Genomic DNA, 19,090 nt, shown 5'->3' on the forward strand with positions numbered 1-19,090 from the left:
GGTTAAAGAGGATCAGTTTATCTTCACAAAGGCCTACACGGCTCCCCAAGGGCTTCCAGAGAGGGACTGACTTTTTATCCTTCACTTGATCACGACAGCAGACAACAGACTTTGGTTGGGATGCCTTGTTAATAATGCAAATTACGTGTGTTTGAATAATAAATAAGACATCTGTTTATTTTTACACCTACCTGCCCAAAATTTAATTTGCACAAACACTGTTTCATTTGTTGAGTTGAATCGTTAGAGATTCATCTGCTCTGGTGATACGATGATTTCCACTGTGGTTTTATCTCATAATCAGATGAATTGTTTTTTCATTTGAGTGTGCTGCCCCCTACGGGTGACTTAAGATACTACAGCAGACGCACATTTGAGCTCTTAATTGTGCCCCGGCACATACATGCATGACAGGGCTGACTTTTCTTTGATTATTCTGTGCAGGTTTGCGAGTCCAGCATCCCTGCTGCCTTAATTGGTGTTGCAGCTCTGCCAGTATCTCATAGCCAGGATGCCCTGCAGGAAAACAAAAAAAAAACATTGTTTATTCTAAAGAGAAGAATCCAATTAGCAGATATAAAGCGTGGCTAGGCTGAGCGATAGCCTTTGGCAAAATATAATTAGGACAGAGTTGAGTGAGACTACATAGTATCATATCTGCATCCCATTTATTGGCAGCTTTTCCAGATTTTTTTTTTCCAGTCTTGTGCAGGATTTAAGTTGACTTCATACCCACATCTTGAATTCTCTCTATCTGTCTGTGTCTGCAGCCATACAAACACACACATCCCAGATGGAGACGGCCACGGATTAGTGAAGATTTTCCTTCATTTAATAAACAATTGAATGACACAATTCCGCGGATAAACCTGCTCAAAGAAGCACAAGAATAGTTGGAGTGAGGAGACTACAGGGCATTATCCTACTTCATCATGGAATATCTGTGTATCATTCAGAATTACTGTCGGCCTCCATCGCTGCATGCTCCCTACAGCTGGCGCTCATTCACATCAAGGAGCAGCACAGTCTCATCAACCTACAGAAAAACCTGATCCTCTCTGATTGTGTGGTCTCTGGTACACAATCTATATTAATCAAGATCCAACGGCAACGTCCAGGCTGTCATTGTCCATGTAGACACAATCGTATCCCAAACAACAAACAATACCGTTCCTTTAACGTTGTTGCATAATTGTTACATACATACACATGGGTTCATTGGACGGCGCGACGGCAAAGACAATACCTGGTGAAAATGAAATTGGCGCCCAAACGGGATTTGTGAGGGAAAAACTATGTTTCAAATCTAAAAGAAAAAAAAAAGATAATACCTCTGTACCACGGGCTGCTGTACATTATGGATCAAAAACAGACCGATATGATGACAGCTGCAGGAGTGATGATGATGATAAAGATGTTAATCTCGTGCATGCATGTCCAGTAGATGGCTTTACTGCTCAACACCACTGACATGGCACAGGATGGATATGAAGACATGCTTTATGATTAAATGGAGGAACATTTTTGCGTTTATGTCTCAGAGTATACATCAGAGTTTTGACATCTTTTCAGGTGTTGATGATAAAAGCACTGTCACTGACATTGCTGTGGGTAGACGTCCCATCAGGCTCCCTCAGGATGAATCTGTTGATCCCTTAACTTTTCATTTAGCACCATCATCATGTCAGCATTTCAATTTATCCAATACTTCATGTCTAAATACCTGCAAAAAATTACCACTACCCTCAGGCCTAATTTGTGTCCGCTGCTAGTTAACACACATCAACATGCTAACATGCTATTCTAAGATGCTTAACATACGCCTACTAAAAACTAGTATGTCAACATTGCTTTTGTGAGAATTTTAGTCCACCTGCAAATTTGCCTTGTGAATTTGCACGTTCGGCCAATATAAATGCTGATGGACTTTGTTTGGAGAGGTGGAGGGAGTCATTATTCTAGTTTTATCCGGACAGTCTTAACTAATCTTAACATCACGTCGGTTTTGGGTCTGAATGTAGGACAGTTTTGTTTGGGGGAAGACAAATGTGACTCCACTTCAAAGAAAACTCTCTGGTTTATCATTCAGTATCTATAATTTTGTAAAAACATGACAATTATAACTCTATCGTCAAGACAGGCTTGTTCCTGTTCTTAATAAGTTGCATTTTTTTAAATTAAATTTTGTGCCACCAGATGTTGCTAAGTACATCTTTTTCATCAACAAATTTTCATGTCCTCATTTCAAACTCACAACATGTGGTATCCACAAACAGGCTCAGCAGAGATCGCATGACATGAATGATTAAATTCAAAGCAAAGCGATCTGCTAATCGGAATTTAGAGAATATGAATGCTGTTGCAGCGATGATGTTGATGGCAGTGACAGCAGCGTCGGTGAGAGAAGTGACCATGTGTTACATCATATCCATGTCCAGCTGAGTTCTTTTGCTCACATGAGGTGAGAGGATTGAGCCTGGGATTGTTTAGGGATTAGTCAGCAGGACTTACCAGATTCAGAGATTCAGAAATTAAGGGACGGGATCGCCACAACGGTGGGGGTCACATTGTCCCAGGAGGAATAAGAAAGCACATGGACACTGCAGCCAAACTACAAGTCAAAAACAAGTTCTGTCTTTTTTTTTTTCTTGTGCTTTCTGCCTCTTTCACATATATACACACACACACACACACTCCTGTTCATCTGTACACTCCACTGCCCATCCCTACCACCACCACCACCACCACCAATCGCCTAATTCTCCTGCCTCCACACGCTTTCAGTCTGGAAAAGAAGGAAGGCGTGCCTGGATGAACAGATGTGGAGATCTCAGCTGCCTGTTTATGGATCATAACACTCCCTGTCTCTCTGTGTATTCCTCTGTCTAACTCTCTACCCCGTCTATCTGTTTGAGTATACGAAGGACACTTAGTTTTCTGCAGTCTGAGGATTTGGCCACAAGATTTTTCTTACTTACTTTTTTTTTTTCCTTTTTTTTTCCTTTTTTTTTTTTTCCCTTTATTTTGTTTGAGTATTTTTTATAACCAATCTTCAAACTGGAGACACAGACAGACTCCGACTGCTGGGATCAGTTGGTCCAGCTCCAGCTGTCTGGTTCAGGTGACTGGGCACCCTGTGAGTTGGACATCTTCCTCTTTTTTTTTTTCATCTTCATCATCATCATCTTTCCCATTTTTTTGGCACTGGCTCTTCTGACCATGCTTCCTTCACATCGTCATCGTCATGATCATTGTTCCGTCTCTGTAACAACTTTCTTTTGCTTTGTTTTCTGCGTGGAAATGTGTGTAAGCTTTCCCTCACAGCTTTATATTTCCTTGTTTTACATACATTTTTGGCCTTTAATGCCTTTTTATTAGTCAGTAGAAGAGCGAGGACAGAAGATGAGGAGAGAGAGAGATGATGCGACCAGGACGCCCCAGCTGCTTTGTATTTTCTTGACATTTATGAGCATGTCTCTGTCTGCATGTTATAGAAGACCAACAAAATCCTTGATCTGAGCGATTGAAACTGATGTTATCATGTTCAGATAATCCTTGCAACTTATTTGCTTTGAACTAAAATGCTTTGAGATTTTTTACGAGATATATGTATTACTTTACCCTTTAAAATCTTAAGATTAGCTGTTTTTTTCTTAGATGCACGTAGAAAATGTGATACGCTTGCTGTATATGTTGGGCTTCGCTCTCTTTTGCATGGTAAATAATCTTAGTTTACATACAGACCAGTAAAGTTTGATGGTAAAGGAGGTCATCACAAAAAATAATTAAATATCGCTGCAAATTAGTGAGATCTGTACATCCAGTGAAAACCTTGTATTTCCCACTTTGGTGATTTATATTTTTTCATATAAACAGAAGGATTACATGCTCCTTTATTCGTTAAGAAAACTCTCCAACTTCTACAGATAAATGAACCATTTAAAATGCAAAACATGGTTCGTAGCTCAAATGTCGGCTTTGCACTTTCAAATGTGAACGTTTATTTAATTCAACAGCAGCAGAGATATTTTTTCAGTGTCATTCAGCTTTATAGTGAGTAAAGCACAGTCTCTGCTTGTAATCATTCAGTTTTCTGCTGCTCTCATATGAAGTGACACATTTGTATGTTTGAGCCAGAGCGACAGCACACGCGTCAACAAGGAGTCAAGGAGTTAACAGATCAGATGAGCTGATATTACTTTTATAAAACTCAGCCTGATGACAGACTCCATTGGAAATGTTTTCCTGAGTTTTTTTTTTCCCCCCAGTTCACAAAATCCCCTCATGTCCCTGTTTTTCACTTGTCATACCACTTCACTCTGCGCAGCTCTTTTCATATTGTGCCTCAGACGAACGCAGCCAACAGAGTCAGCTTACTTAAGCAATGTTACATATTGATCCTGTCATACAGAACATGAAGATAAAACACATAAGATGTTAAAAACAAAATAGAAAACTAGAGCTGAAGAAAAACACCAAAGAAAAAATTTCCCTTAATTACCTGCACCATTGCAGCTGATTATCTTTGGGTTTTGAAATGTTGCTCGGACAAAAAAAGAGTTTTAGGAAACTGTAACCAGTTTTTTTGTTTCAAAGTATTTCAATCAATAAAATAATTGGCTGCTTAATCCATAATAAAAATAAATTGATGCAGCCCTACAAAGCACACTGATTCAATCAAGCATGCAAACTCAAAAACAAAAAATAACACAAACAACCATTTTTATGGATAAAATGGATATGGGAGAAACACACTAAAAGTTAACTGGCTCACTCCAAATCATGATAACAATGAATACTGCTGTGTCTCTGCTACAGAACAGATGTGATTAATCATTTCCATACTGGTCTGTGTTGTTGTTCCAGGTGACTCCCAGAAGGTGGAGATCCCCAGAAGAGAGATGGAGGTGGTGAAAGGCCAGATGGTGGTGTTACACGCCTGGTACAGCCCCAACTCAGACATTTCCAAAAACTCTGTCATTTGGCACTTCATGGGAAATGAGTCCAAGCAGGTGAGAAGGTCAAGAGATAAATCTGCAGTGATCTGCTGCATAGTTCGCCCGGCTCTAACCTCGGCTGGAGTAGAGAAAGGAGAGCTTCTTTAAAGGGATTAAAATAAAGTACAGTGTGTTTGCTGATCCTCGTGCTACTGTAGTGGAAGCCTTACATCTACAAACCAAAATATTAGAGCTGAAACAATGAATAGGCAGCTATTTTGATAATTAATTAAGATTTTAAGTTGTTTTTTTTAGCAAAATTGTTTCCACTGTGAGGATTTGCTGCTTTCCTTGTTTTATATCATTCTAATTTATTTATCAATATCTTTGAGATTAAACAATTTACTTTCAGTGGACATGTGAAGGTACAACATGGGCCTCAGGAAACATCTTCTGCCATTTCATAGATGGATTTATTTAGAAAATTAACAGTCAAATCGTTGATATGACAATAATTATTTGCAGATACAAATTTTTTTTTTAAATAAATTTTTATATAGTATGTAACAGTGTATTGCATGACACTGTTTATCCTGAGAACCCATCTTGTGATGTGCAAGGTGAAAAAAGATGATCTGTAGAGATTAGGATTTTTGCCAGCAGCACTGCTGATGTCTAATACATAGCGGAAGGAAAGATGACGAGTGTTATTAATGAAAGGATGCCACTAATGACATTTCATCTCTACTTTAGAATGCATTTCCTATATGTAGCATGAAGTGCTACATATCTGTACATCCAGTATGTGTGTGTGTGTGGGTCAGAGTGAGTGTGTAGGGGCTTTGCATGATTAACATAATCTAAACAGTTTCAGTGTCTGATGCATGTGAGCTTATCTCAAACAGAAAATCAGCCTAAAATTCAACCTCCACCATCTGTACATGTCAGGATTATCTTTATGCAGGAGGCTGATTTCTGTTATATTGTTAATCTGTATATCTTACTACGTCTGCAGCAAATAAAATTTAAAAAGTGTTTTATTTGAATGTGTTTTCTCTGTGCAGGTGATAAACTTTAGCTCAGGTGAGGTCGGGCACGGCCAGAACGAGTTCACCAAAAGAGTGGGCTTCAGTGTGGCCATGCCCTCAGCCAACGTCTCCATCTACATCAACAACACCCAGGAGTCTGACTCTGGACACTACGTCTGCAATGTCATCATCCCTAGAGCTACTGGCATTTCTGGAGAAATGCGCCTTAATGTCAAAGGTAAAAGGTCACAGCATCAGAGGAATTTCAAAGGCCAGACTTAATCCGAATAGTTTGCAACGAACCCCGCACGTTTTCTCGGATTTGGAAATCCAGGCAGAATAAATGCTGAATATGCTTTGAAGGATTTTGGATTGGACCAGTCTGTTAAAAAATCATATATTTATGTGAGTAAGCACTGTACAAATAAAACTCATCTGCTGTTTAGGGATTCGCTGGGCTCCAAGGTCATTATGTCATCCTCCAGCAGCAGATGGAGCACGGAGGAGGAGGAGAGGGGGGGCAAAACATTTTCTTCTTTACAGAATGGCTACTGTCCCCAGAATTCTCCATGTCGCTGGCATTGGATTAAAGCTAATGTACAAGTTCAATAAGGGGTCATTGATCCTGTATCCTTATCTTACATGTGTTTAATAACACTCAGCCTGTCTGTCTGTCTCTTGCCCCAGTCCCTCCCTCTCCCCCGGTATGCACCATGACAGGAAATCCAGTGGTGAAGGGCAACGTTACTCTGAGCTGTAAGTCCAGTTATGGAAAACCCGTCCCTCAGTACAAATGGACCAAGGCTGCACCCATGTCCGAGGTCTTCTTCTCACCAATGCAGAGTGAGTATTTTCGGAGCACATCGCAAGGATGAACTCTTGTACTCAGATTGCGAGTTGACCCATATTACAAAAAAACATATTTTCTCACTTGCTGTACCTTGTTCTGTGGATTATCCAGAGTAATAAGGATGCTGCTTTTTTTTTTACTGATGAGAGGAGACATGATTCACATTCATTTCCCAGAAACAGGTATCATACTGTACACAAAAAACAAGGATTTGATTTTCACTAGAAAATTAAATCCTCCCCCCAACTTTTACAGTTTCATGTTTGATTTTCTTACTAAAAATCTCTCAGAATATCGTATTCTGACTGTCCTGGTGTCAAAATCCAGATGAGAGAAGAGAGCAGTTGATAAAATGTTGATGGGCTTATCTATGGCACCTTATTACCACATGCTCACAGCAAGTAACCTTAAGATGCAGTAAGCAGAGGTGTAGCAGATGCTTTCCATATTTTTTTGCCCTGGGTTTTGCCTCTAAGGTTACGTACAGGTTCTCTTATCTCATTGGTGAAGGGGTTATATGCAGCCTGAGAGGAAGACCGCAGAACGACTGAAAAAAAGTCTGCATGCTTTTCAGATTTAAAAAAAAAAAATTGTTTCATATTTTCACTAAAATTTGCTAGAATTCCACATGAATCCATCTTAAATTATAGAAACATGGTTTGAAGAAGGATTAGTGCATTAACAGAGCAAATTTATTTAGCATTTCTATTCAGATATGTATCAAACAGAAGCAACTGTAGTAGACAAGTGATCATTAAAGCCTGTTTACATGCAGGTCTAAAGGTCATGGACCTTGCTGCTGATCTTTTATGCAGATGAAGCTGAGTTCAAGTCCCAGATCCAGCCTATGGGCTTTACTTTGCTGATAGATATTCCAAATGTACCTCAGAGGAAGATCCTCGATCATGCCATAACATTTAGCGTGAAATCCTCTTTACAGATTGAGACACACAGCATACTCCTCTCACAGAACTGCCCATGCAGCAGAGAAGAAAATGCATTTCTGTAAGCTGTGCATATGCTTCTATTGTTGCATGATTTTGTAGATGTTTGTTTCCAAATGATGCTGCAGAGAAAACACCATCTGTTTCTGAACAACAGGACTTAGGCTGATTGATTGAGTATTGACTTAACTGCTTTGATCTCTGGCCCTCATCTCTTTATAGCATACAAGTCCTGAGACTCATAAAATGAAAACTACTCCCTCTGATTGTGCACTGACCCAGGGTTTTGTAGTGCAGTAGGCACAATCATGTCTACATCACATGTGTATCTGCACCCTCTTACATGCCATCGACACTCGAGTTCAAACCCTGTTCTCATCTTTTTATCTGCTCTCTCTCTCTCTGACACTTGAACTTTACTCTGCCATCACTGCTTATCTCTTTCAGCAATCTCTCTCTTTCTGTTTTCTCTTTCTGCTGATCCTCTCTTGGCACTCCTCATTTCCTGTTGACCTTGATGCCTAATCTAACAAGCCCCATTTCATTACTTGGCCAACCCCTCTAAGAGGCATAAGTTGGATTTGGGACTGAGAGTTCAGCGCATCTTCCTCTTCCCACCCCATCCCCATCGGTCTATATCACTCCTTCGCTGCCTCTTATTCATGCTCACTCTTTCTCTGCCATCTACCAAAAAAAAAAACAGAATGGAGAACCTGCCCCCAGCCCATGCTTGTGTTTGGGTTCATGGGTAAGGATTTTCACTCATACATTTTCCACTTATATCCCCAGCTCCATCCCACCCTCACCAGAAACCGTGACCTTCACATGAGTCACGGTTTCTGGAGTCATGTCGCTACTCGAATCATAGCCATGAGCTGTAGAGAAGCTTTAAAGGAAAAAAATATCAACCCAATTTATAACCATGCTTATAGGATTATGGTTCAGAAATGATTACAATCTACTGTTAAAGAAAAAAAAGGGGGAGTGGGGGGGTTAGCATAGGTGTCAAGCCAGGTGATAATCCCATTCAGCTACAAAGATTCACATTCTCCTCGCACATTCACAGATTAAATCATCAAAAAAAAGCATGTTATGATGATATGGAATAATGAACAGCTGTTTTACTTTCTAGTATTTTCCTGAACGAATCTATAAGATGGATTTTCTGATTTGCATAGGTGAATATTTTGTGATAAAGGGTTGAATTTGTCCTTTAAATCTTTATAGAAAGTATGTTGTGTTAGATTTAGCTGTCATCCCATTGCGTTCATTCATCTTTTCGTTTTGTGCTATATTTAGACTCACAGGCTTTTAAAACCTGTAAAAGCAACAAGATGTGGTTTTAATTAGGATTAGAATATCTTTATGGTTTGGTCTGTTGTTTGAAGGCATCGTTTGTGGTGCACTCATTAGTTTATAATCAGCAGCATGTAAATGGAGGCCGTGAATGAATACACAAATAGAACAGTGAATAAATAGAGGAGTGTTTCCTGAACCGTCCTGTTTCAGTTGTTCATTAAATTTAGCAGAAAATCTGCATTCATAGATGGGAATTTTTTTTTAATCCTCATCTGTTAATCCTTCAAGATGAATATAAATGTTAATGAGTAAATTACAGTAATTGGTACATTACTTTTTTTTATCCCTTTCTCTTCATAAAGGTGTGTTCTCGACACGTGAATGTGTGTGGTTTTTTACATTAATTTTTAAAACTGTCATGTGAGGTAGCAAACCGTAGCTTGAGCTTCATATAGGAAACCTGCTGATTTCCATTAATCACGTGACAGGTGTCAGAGCTTTAACAAATGCCGCTCATTGACCTTGCAGTGATGGCAGCATAATATGAGTAATGCTCTCGTGTTGATATGAAGCAGCACAAAGTGTGACGTCAGATCGCCTCGAGCTCTGCCGCTGCTGGGATCCGTTTGCTTTGCAGGCTTGAACTTGCTCCAAGCTCAAAGTCAGCTGATGTTCTGCTAATCTGTCATAATTGGGTTTGGTTCTTCGCAGCTGGTTTTCAAGCCCAGGGATTAAATAATCAGAGAGGGACAGGTGCATATCGGACTCATCTGCAATAGTTTGCCTGGCACCTGTGTTTGTTTTGGTATCTGAGGCATGATTTTAATGTCTGTTCAGAAGCTTAACAATAACATATTCCAGTTCTGATTTGTTAATAATTACGTATTATGTGATCACGTGTACTCACAGTGACTGAAACCCAGCTGGGAATACATGTCAGCAGCAGGTTAACAACAGATAATTCCTGACTTTTTCACTCAGTTACACTTGTTTTATTTTAAACACTTAAACAGTTTTGCTGTACTTGTATTGTTGACTGTGGTTTGTGTGCACCTACCTAAATTAACCCCGCTCCTGGTGGTGCAGTGGCAGATGGTGCAGACAAAACCCAAAGCTCAGTTCACCCTTCGCTCACCTAAACTTTGGGATGAAGGCAGCTGTTTGGATCCAATGATTGTCAAGGATTTTCTGGTCTCTTGCATTAATATGTCGCTTGCTGGCATAATGTGAACCTTGGCTTTTCATCAGGGACGATTTGGATGAGTCCCTGGGTTGCATTACTTTTCTCTCTTTGGGGAACGACTCAGTGCACAGTGCCACAGCCGCGCATGGGTGAGAATCCGACATCCCCCCCTTCCGAACAACACCCTACGAGGGTGATTCCACAAAACGGACGCACCTCCGCTCTGATTTCCTTACGTCCCCACGAAAGCAAGAACACATCAGATGAAGACATGCTGCGATGTGACGTCTCAGATTGGATTTGAGAGGATTTGTTGTGATAAGTCCCACATAAAGCTTGTTTATTTTTCTACGGACTATGTTTGCAGCAACATAGCATTTTAAAGCCAGATGTGCCAAGAACAGATTGTGTTGAATGGAAACATCCAGTTGTGAAAGCACCGAGACATATGCGCACACAGTCACTGCTGGGTCATGAAAATATTAAAACAAACATTGCTGACCAGCATCATTATGTGGAGAGACTGCAGAATCATCTGCAGAGTGTCTGCTGTGGAACTGCACCAGTGCCAAACCATATACAGTAGGCACTGGGAATGGGCCAATATTGGATCAAAGCCTGGATTAAGGATGAGAATCAGTGACTAATGAATCAGTACTGTTATGATATGCTGCACACAGTAATGATATCATGATATGACAGTGCTTCATGATATCTGTGTAAATAAAGAGGAAATCATACGTCTGAAATTACAAACTAAATGATCAGGAATTGGAAAATGCTGGAAAGTCTAAATTTCCATCCAGTTTATTGCAGTATTATCTTACGTACCGTGAAATTGTGACAGTAGTTCCCCAACAGGTAATTTTGTGGTTTAATAATAATCTTAACCTCGTATAGTTTCCTTGGCTAGTTCTGCTTAGCCCACTTTCCCAGATAACATAAATATGTGATTGTGAAGTGTGTGTAACTGTGTGTGTAACTGTGTGGTTGTTCTGCAGACGAGAGACACGGCACCCTCAGGCTGAGCAACCTGACTAAAAGCATGTCAGGGAAGTACGTCTGCCGAGCCAGCAACACTGCCGGCTCCGACAGCTGCTCCATTAACCTGGAGGTTATCACCTGTACGTACACAGTGAAAGCTCTATTTTGACTCCACACAAGTGTGTTCAGCAGTGTATTTTTAAATGGCACAGCTGTGACCCTTACTGAGTGTAAATACTGACTATGATCCCTTTCCCAGCCTCCAATGCGGGTATGATTGCAGCGGCTACCCTGGGGTCAGTAGTGGGACTGATGGCCATGGTGCTCTTCCTCATATTCATACTGAGAAGGAGACGGGACACTGAGGAGGAGATAGCCAATGAGATCAAGTGAGAGTTTCTCTATACCTTCAGTGGCCACTTCATTAGATATACCTTTACAACTTAATGCAATTCAATACAATAGCTCCGTCATAAATTCTACTGCTGTGGAAATTCAGGTCAGGTGAGAAGGTGCTTCAGACACTAAGACACAACACTGCTTCGTTTCCAGAACATTTATTGCAATTAAGTGCGTGTGTGCATAACACGTGCATGTGGATTTCAGTGTCAGAGAGCGTCAGAGTGACAGAGTGAGATGCGAGACAGAGAAATCATACAGTTTTTAAACCTTACAGCTACACACGAGTTTATCCACCTAGATTTGTCCTGGGGTGAGAAGATAACAGTACATCTAATATTCAAAGGTCAGCTGCTCTCTTTGTTAGTGACAACTGACAAACCAAACACTGCAAACTGCAACACCATGATACCATGAAAACACTGAAGCTGAATGAAATTTCCCAGTTCAAGGTCAAAATGTGTTTTTATTTTATGGAAACAAGAAGAGAAAGAACAAAGAACAGTTTAATAAAATAAAAAAATTTTGCTTTCTCTGCCTTCCTCTTTTCTCTCTGCCGCAGGGAGGATGCTCAGGCACCGAAGCGAGTGTCATGGGCAAAGAGTAACACCGGCTCTGACATTGTGTCCAAGAATGGCACGCTGTCGTCCATAGCCACCAGTCCTCGACCACGAGACCCACATCAGCCTAACTTCCACTACCTGTACTCCCCAACCTCAGTTTCAGACACAGGCTCAGTGATCAACGCCTACCAGCTGCGACCTGGAGAAGCCAACACCTTACAGGGACTTCCCGGTTACAACATCGGGGGCACTCCTTCACGTAAACACAGACGGCCTCCCTGTACAAACGGGGCCCCTTTGCAGGTTCTCAGGAGCCCTGTTGTCGCCATCCCCAACAGGACTGAGGGGGCTCAGCCTCAGGTGCCACCTCCAGTCACTGCGTCCCCTCAGATCAGCTCCTCCACTCTGACGCGCATGGGAGCTGTTGCTGTCATGGTGCCTGCTCAAAGCCAAGCCGGCTCGCTGGTGTAGCCTGCAGAGGCATCTCTGATGGAAAGTATAAAGACAGCAGTTATGGAGGGAGAGAAAGAATGCCTTGGAATGTAAAGCACTTTCTCCATGAAGACCTGAAAGGTTCTGCGAGAACAAAGCATCTCGCAGGCGGTTTGTGCTTCATTTGCACAAACTCTCTTTTCTGTTTGTTAATACGAGTGAGTGCAGTGTTGCTCATTTCAGTTTCTTTTCGTATGCTGCATTCTGGCTCACTAAAGACAAATATATTTTTATTTACACCTTTAGAAAGTGATCTTCAAAATGGAATCCAGTAGCATTAAAATGCCAGTTCCTTCAAGAGAGGTTTGTAAATTCAGAGAAAGCTCTCTGAGTGTGCTTAGTTTTGCAGTTCTTGCCAAATACAGTATAAAGTTTTGGCTACATTTGTATAATGTATAAATTAAACATAAGCAAATTTTTATAATTTAATTTCTATCTCACTGTACCTGCCTATGTAAGGATCCCGTTCAGTCACTTCTCTCAGGCTAACTGCACTACTTCAAAGCAAAAAAAAAAAAAGAAGAAAACCCAGCAAAGTCACAATTCAGGTATTACAAGTTGCTCTCTTTAGAATATCTTGATTTCTTTCACCCACATTTACTTGTGTTCACTTAAGGGTTGTTTATTTAACCTACTGTAACAATGGTTTATGGTTTCATGACACTTGTGTCTACTGAGAGAACATACTGTATGAGTTTATTGCCTGTTCTGGTAGATGGAATGTAACCAAAATAGTGAGTTTAACAGTGTTGAAGTTAAGTTGTTCAAAGGTGCTTGGTAACACTTGATATAATTACTGTAAACATGCAAGGCCATTAGTTGAGACAAGCGGTTGAGAGTATTCGCCCAGTCTTCCTACTGATGCTCGTTTGTTTTCTTGTAATTATACCGAACTCTGGAAATAATGTGACAGTGATTAATTGATGTTGACAGGCTACATGTAGCACTTTCAGTACAGTTCTGAGTGTTGACATTTTTTTCAATAAAGTGTTCTGGAGTGTTTGATTTTAGCATTTAACTGAACTACAACCACGTACAATAACAGCAGATTCAAACGATAATTCCCAGTTTGGTGTGATTCAGGATGCCAGTGAAAAGGCTGATTGCTTCTGTGACAGTTGAGATCATTTTATTTGGAGTGTGATCTGCAAATTGCAAAGTGAAATTTTAATGCACAACCCATACAAAACTACATGTGGTAGTACTGTGTGTTTGTTTTTCTGCAGCCATTGTACATAGAACACACAGTGGGGTAAAATACAGTAACAGTGGAGTAACCATTAACATAAATAAGATCTTAAGAGCCACTTTGGGGAGAGAGACACTGAGACTGCATGTGATATTCAGTGCATGTCTGATGTAAAACAACCATACAGTTTTATTAGCACTTCAGTTGATGTTAACTTGTTTTCAACAACTGAAATTTTCCCCAAATTGAGTGAGAATGCTGTGCAGAGCAGCTTTTTATAGAATAACAACCCTAAACTTCTACATTCACACTAGCAGCTTAACAGGGAACAACCCATGTTTTACTGATTGGTTTACCCCAAATTCACCAATGACTTTTGCCACCTCTCAAAAAAAAAACTACAATGCACAGGACAAATTAGGAAACCAGTCACACAGTAACAAACCAAAGATGAAGACCATAATAATATGGTCACTACCGAAGTCACTTAATGATTCAGGGAAGGAGTTTTATCACGACTCTGTCAGTAGATTTCGGGAAATGATCATCCTCATCACCTCGTTTGTTCCTTTGTGAGAAAACAGAAAAACAAAAGGAGAGTCAGACAAACCACAGACATTACAAAGTCACAGTCTGACAGCTTTTTAATTTAATTTCAAATTCTGAAAGTCCAAGTCAGAACAGATGTTTATTGTTAAAAAAAAAAAAAGCTCACCCTCTAGGATCTGATGTACTCTGATGTCACGGACAAACTGCTGCACTGCGTAGTCTTTGAGGTAACCGTACCCACCGTGCATCTGAAGAGCCTGGTTGCAGATCTGTTCACGGAGCATGGATACATGTCATTTAGAAAAAGGCGAACCAAAAAAAACTTCAGTGTCAATTAATACTACTACTACCACTCAGCTCTACTCACATTAAAACACTCATCTGTTGCAAAGAGTTTGGCCATGGAGCAGAGAGAGACGGCATCGGGCCGGTTCTCCTGCAGTGCTGTAGCAGCTTCACGGACAAGTAGGCGAGACGCAACCAACTTGGTGGCCATTTCTGCCAGTTTGAACTGAAGGAACTACACACACAACACCAACGGAGGGAAAGATTAATTTTACTTCAAGGTTTGATTCTCTGTATCTGTGTCTGAAATGAGTGTAAAAATGTGAACTACTTACTTGGTTGTTTGAAAGTGTCTCTCCAAACTGTTTGCGAACCAACAGGTGATCCCTCGCCAGCTGTACACAGGCATGTGCCGCCCCGAGAGAACAGGAAGCTGTCGGCAGAGTATTTATCGGAAAACCGCGGACTGAGATGCTGCATATGGTTAACAATGTGTAAAGCAGATAATAGAGCCAGTCACCAGGGTAAGTTTTTTTTTTTTTTTTTTGTTCAAAAGTGGAGTCTGTAACTTTTTCTAAACACAGTAGTGTTTGTGATACAAGACTAAGTAAATCTGAGTATATGGAAGAGTGTGTTTTACTTCTTATGAATTTAATTTGAACTGAAAGGAAAGAATGTTGTAGCTCCTCTTACATAGTCATAGTCCTGCTTTAATGTCAGCTTGATGTCTTAACAACTTAACGCCTCCATTCTTCAGAGCATGTGCACATTTTATGGGTAAACCTGTTGTCAACAGGCTCATTCACAACTTTGACATAATACCTGTGTACAAAACAATTCAGTTTAATTATTTAAATGTTTATAAAATCTATAACTGTATGTAATCATTTCCACTAGCTCTCTAGCTACAGGGATAATTGACATATTTGGGTATCATACATTTCTATGCAATAGAGGGTTGACTACTTGGATAGTGTTTTCCTCCTCACCAATATTAATCCTGCCTCCATTCAGTCCTTTCATGGCGATGCTGAAGCCCTGTCCTTCCTCACCAAGCCGGTTGGTCACTGGAACCGCACAATCTTCAAATATCACCGCCCTGGTCGGCTGAGAGTTCCAGCCCACCTGAAGAACAGATTGGATAACAGCTGAGAGACTGTGACTTAATTCTGCCATCTAGTGGTTACCTGAAAACACTTCGAGAGAGCAAAATAATTAGATGTAATTATGTCAAAGTGTGTACATATAAGTCAAAAATACACACTGTCTTTAAAGTGTTGCTATCTCAACACCAGTGAACTCTACCTTCTTTTCTTTTTTGCCAAAACTGAGGCCTGGGGTTCCCTTCTCCACCACCAAACACGAAATGCCTTTAGGGCCTTTACCTCCTGTTCTGCACATCACAACATAGACGTCTGTGTCTCCTCCTCCACTGATGAAGGCCTGGAAAGTCATCAAGAGAAGAAACGTGTTTCTAGCTCACACTTTTCCTTCTGAAGCAAAAACTTATGGTCAGCTAGGCATCAAGCCACAAGTGTGCATATGCATGTTTAAAAAAAAAAAAAAAAAAGTACCTTAGAGCCATTCAAGATGTAGTGATCACCTTTCCGCTGTGCAGAGGTCAGAAGTGAAGCAGCATCACTGCCACTGCCTAAAGTCAAAAGTCAGTCCTTTATTTAAGAATACATTAAGACGACCACCTTCAAAAACTAGTACGCTGGCAAAATATGATTGCTGGTGATATGTTTTGGGAGCACATATTTCATTGAAGTGTGTATTAACTGACCTGGTTCAGTGAGACAGTAAGAAGCAAACTTTTCCATCGAACAGAGATCAGGACAGAACTTCTCCCTTTGCTCATTATTGCCAAAAGTGTCGATCATCCAGGCACACATGCTGCAAAGAAAGGAGAACAACCCCGCAAACTGTCAGGCAAAGGAAATATATTATGTCATAACTAATTTCCCAACTTGATTACTTGAGGAAAATCCTTGTTCAGTACAAATAAACTGCCAGACACAATGCTGTTTATGTTGTTTGGACTTTTTCAAGATGTAACGATATGTATTCTTACAACCAACAAAAAAACTGGCAAGCTTTGCTATCTGGGCAATTTCATGAAGAGATCTTAACAACACAACCAGCCTCAAGTCAAGTTATCTAAGTTATCTAAGAATGCCATCTTGTCAACTTCTAAACAACAAAACAATCTTTTCATCAAATTTTAATGGCAGGTACAAGTCGTTATCTGTCGCCGTATGGGGGTTTCGTACTTGTGGATGCTGATGTAGGCCGTGGTGCTGGTACATCCTGTGGATAAGGCCTCGAAGATGACTGATGTGTCCAACCGAGAAAGACCTGATCCTCCAACATCTGGCTGAACGTAGATCCCCCCAAACCCCAGCTGAGCTGCTTTCCGCATTGTCTCCACTGGAAAGATTTCCTGGAAAGGAAAAGGAAAAATTAACAATTAACAATTATTATAGCACAACTGATACTGGATTTAGGAGGGAGATGTAGATGTTCGATATATGATGACAAATGATGATGTTGACAAAATATGAAAACTGCTATGAGATACTGGCAAAGATATGAAAGCCTCCTACCATACCAATAATTTCTAAATGATAGTAATAATAGTTCAGTTTTAGGATGGGTGATTTTAGTCATCTCCTTTGGGGCATTGAATTTCCTTCCTCTGCAGCTGCTTATTCATGCTATGCTACAAAGGATTATTGCATCTATAGAAGCGTAATCTAGCCAAAGAACAGTCTTTCTCAACAAGTAGTTAATTAACAAAAAGTACAGCCTGTGAAGGCTTAAGTCTGCTGCCTTCACACTTTCTTAGTAAAAATGTACACCTTGCTGCAAAATACCTTTTGGTCCCACTCTGCCATGTGTGGAGCCATTTCATTGGCTGCAAAGTCAAAGGCCACCTTCTGGAACTCCTTCTGTTCATCTGTGAGTCCATGAGCAGCTGTCAACAAAGAGCAGAGACCACAAAGGACATAAGAGGTCTTACAGACTGCTTTTGAGTATCTTTGGATGCCGATGTGGACTAGTTTGACTAGTTAAAACCCCTTGAAGCACATTTGTGATATTGACGTGTCTAAATTGACTTGACTGGATTAAGAAAAAGGAAACAGCAAGGAAAGCCAGACTCGGAAGGGAAAAAAATGATGAAATACAGGTTTTGTGAGAGTCCTTCATTCATCATACAACCTGCCTGAGTAGAGGGGCGGTGTTAAGGAGGGGTGTGTAGCTCCCTCTGCCTCATGACTGGAGGACCAGGAGGACCAAAACTAACCAATGACAGCTAGGTAAATTTAATATCAAACTATTTCAAACTGAATGTATGCGCTTACTAATTGCTGTTCTTCTGAAGCTCAAAATATTGATTAGGGTGCTGGAGAGCTGTAAAAGTTAAGTTACGGCTGTTCGTTGTGTTCACGTCAGATGCCGTCAGGTTTTCTTTCATAACAACAAACAGCTGTCAGGTAACAAACAAGTTCACATTTTCAGGGACTTACGGTCGATACACGAAGCTATTCCTCGTCTCTGCGCGCTTCTGTTCAATAATAAACGCTGGTTCCTACAGATGCTGGAGCCCAGTCGGGCGACTCTTGCTAGAGGTCCGACCGCCGCCATGTTTACCTCCACAGTGTTGAGTTATGTCACTGAGCCGCTGCTGCTGCTGGGAAATGTAGTTTTACCACCAGGGAGGGATAACGCTGTGGGTAATGGTAAAATTTGGGGGAAACTTAATGTCAGTGACAATAGTAAGCGTGTGTTTCTCTTTTTTTTGCATCATATGTTGTCGTGAATAGATGTTAGACATCCCAGTTAAAGCCCTTTGAAAGACACTTTAAGTACACTTTTGTTGGAGTCTGGATTTGAAAAGAGTCAAGGTCTAGTGGTTTTTCATCTAAACTTGGTCTAGTGTGGTCTAGATGAAAAAAAAACGAGACTTCTAAGTGATAATCATAAGCCTGCTATATAAGTGGCAGTTTACTAAAATCTGTTTACAAAAAACACTTTTAATAATCTAAACAATTCTCAGCAAAAGTACCTCAGTTGATCACAGTATCTGCACCACCAGATATATTATGCTGATTTCTCAATAAACCTGCATGTTCTTATCTATATCAGAATAATATCAAAATTGTATTATTATATCTCATGACCAAGAAGGTCATGGTCTAAGGTGAACCGTGAATAGGTCTGTACTTTTGCAGGTCTGGGCTTGTTGCTCTTACAAAAGCTCTAATCTGGGTTACCGGGTTAACCACACGCTAAGAGCGGGGCTGTGGTCTGGATGGGGGAAGTGATTTTTTAAATATTTTTTTCAACAATAAAACAAAGAGTCCTCCTCTTTGTATTTTCTGTTT

At 40.5% G+C, this 19,090-nt stretch overlaps 2 protein-coding genes across 2 annotated transcripts in view; one reads left to right on the forward strand and one right to left on the reverse strand.

The window, feature by feature from the left end:
• esamb (endothelial cell adhesion molecule b) overlaps positions 1–13,585 on the forward strand; it is a 36,459-nt gene extending 22,874 nt beyond the window's left edge. The window contains exons 2-7 of the mRNA XM_041046787.1: positions 4,867–5,012; positions 6,002–6,203; positions 6,653–6,808; positions 11,243–11,365; positions 11,485–11,614; positions 12,187–13,585. Of these exons, the coding sequence (XP_040902721.1) occupies positions 4,867–5,012; positions 6,002–6,203; positions 6,653–6,808; positions 11,243–11,365; positions 11,485–11,614; positions 12,187–12,658 (1,229 nt within the window). The 3' untranslated portion in view covers positions 12,659–13,585. The remainder of the gene's footprint in view (positions 1–4,866; positions 5,013–6,001; positions 6,204–6,652; positions 6,809–11,242; positions 11,366–11,484; positions 11,615–12,186) is intronic.
• Positions 13,586–13,791: 206 nt separating this feature from the next.
• On the reverse strand, positions 13,792–18,365 carry acad8 (acyl-CoA dehydrogenase family, member 8). The gene is made up of 11 exons (XM_041045557.1): positions 18,233–18,365; positions 17,579–17,679; positions 16,976–17,145; positions 16,489–16,598; positions 16,277–16,353; positions 16,008–16,145; positions 15,692–15,827; positions 15,038–15,135; positions 14,785–14,937; positions 14,584–14,686; positions 13,792–14,436 (listed from the first exon to the last, which is right to left on the reverse strand). Exons 1-11 carry the CDS (start codon positions 18,348–18,350, stop codon positions 14,381–14,383), a joined length of 1,260 nt encoding a protein of 419 aa, XP_040901491.1. The 5' UTR covers positions 18,351–18,365; the 3' UTR covers positions 13,792–14,380.
• Positions 18,366–19,090: the final 725 nt, after the last annotated feature.

This window comes from Toxotes jaculatrix, chromosome 9 (genome assembly GCF_017976425.1).
Source record: "Toxotes jaculatrix isolate fToxJac2 chromosome 9, fToxJac2.pri, whole genome shotgun sequence".
In the NCBI taxonomy this organism is placed as follows: domain Eukaryota; kingdom Metazoa; phylum Chordata; class Actinopteri; family Toxotidae; genus Toxotes; species Toxotes jaculatrix.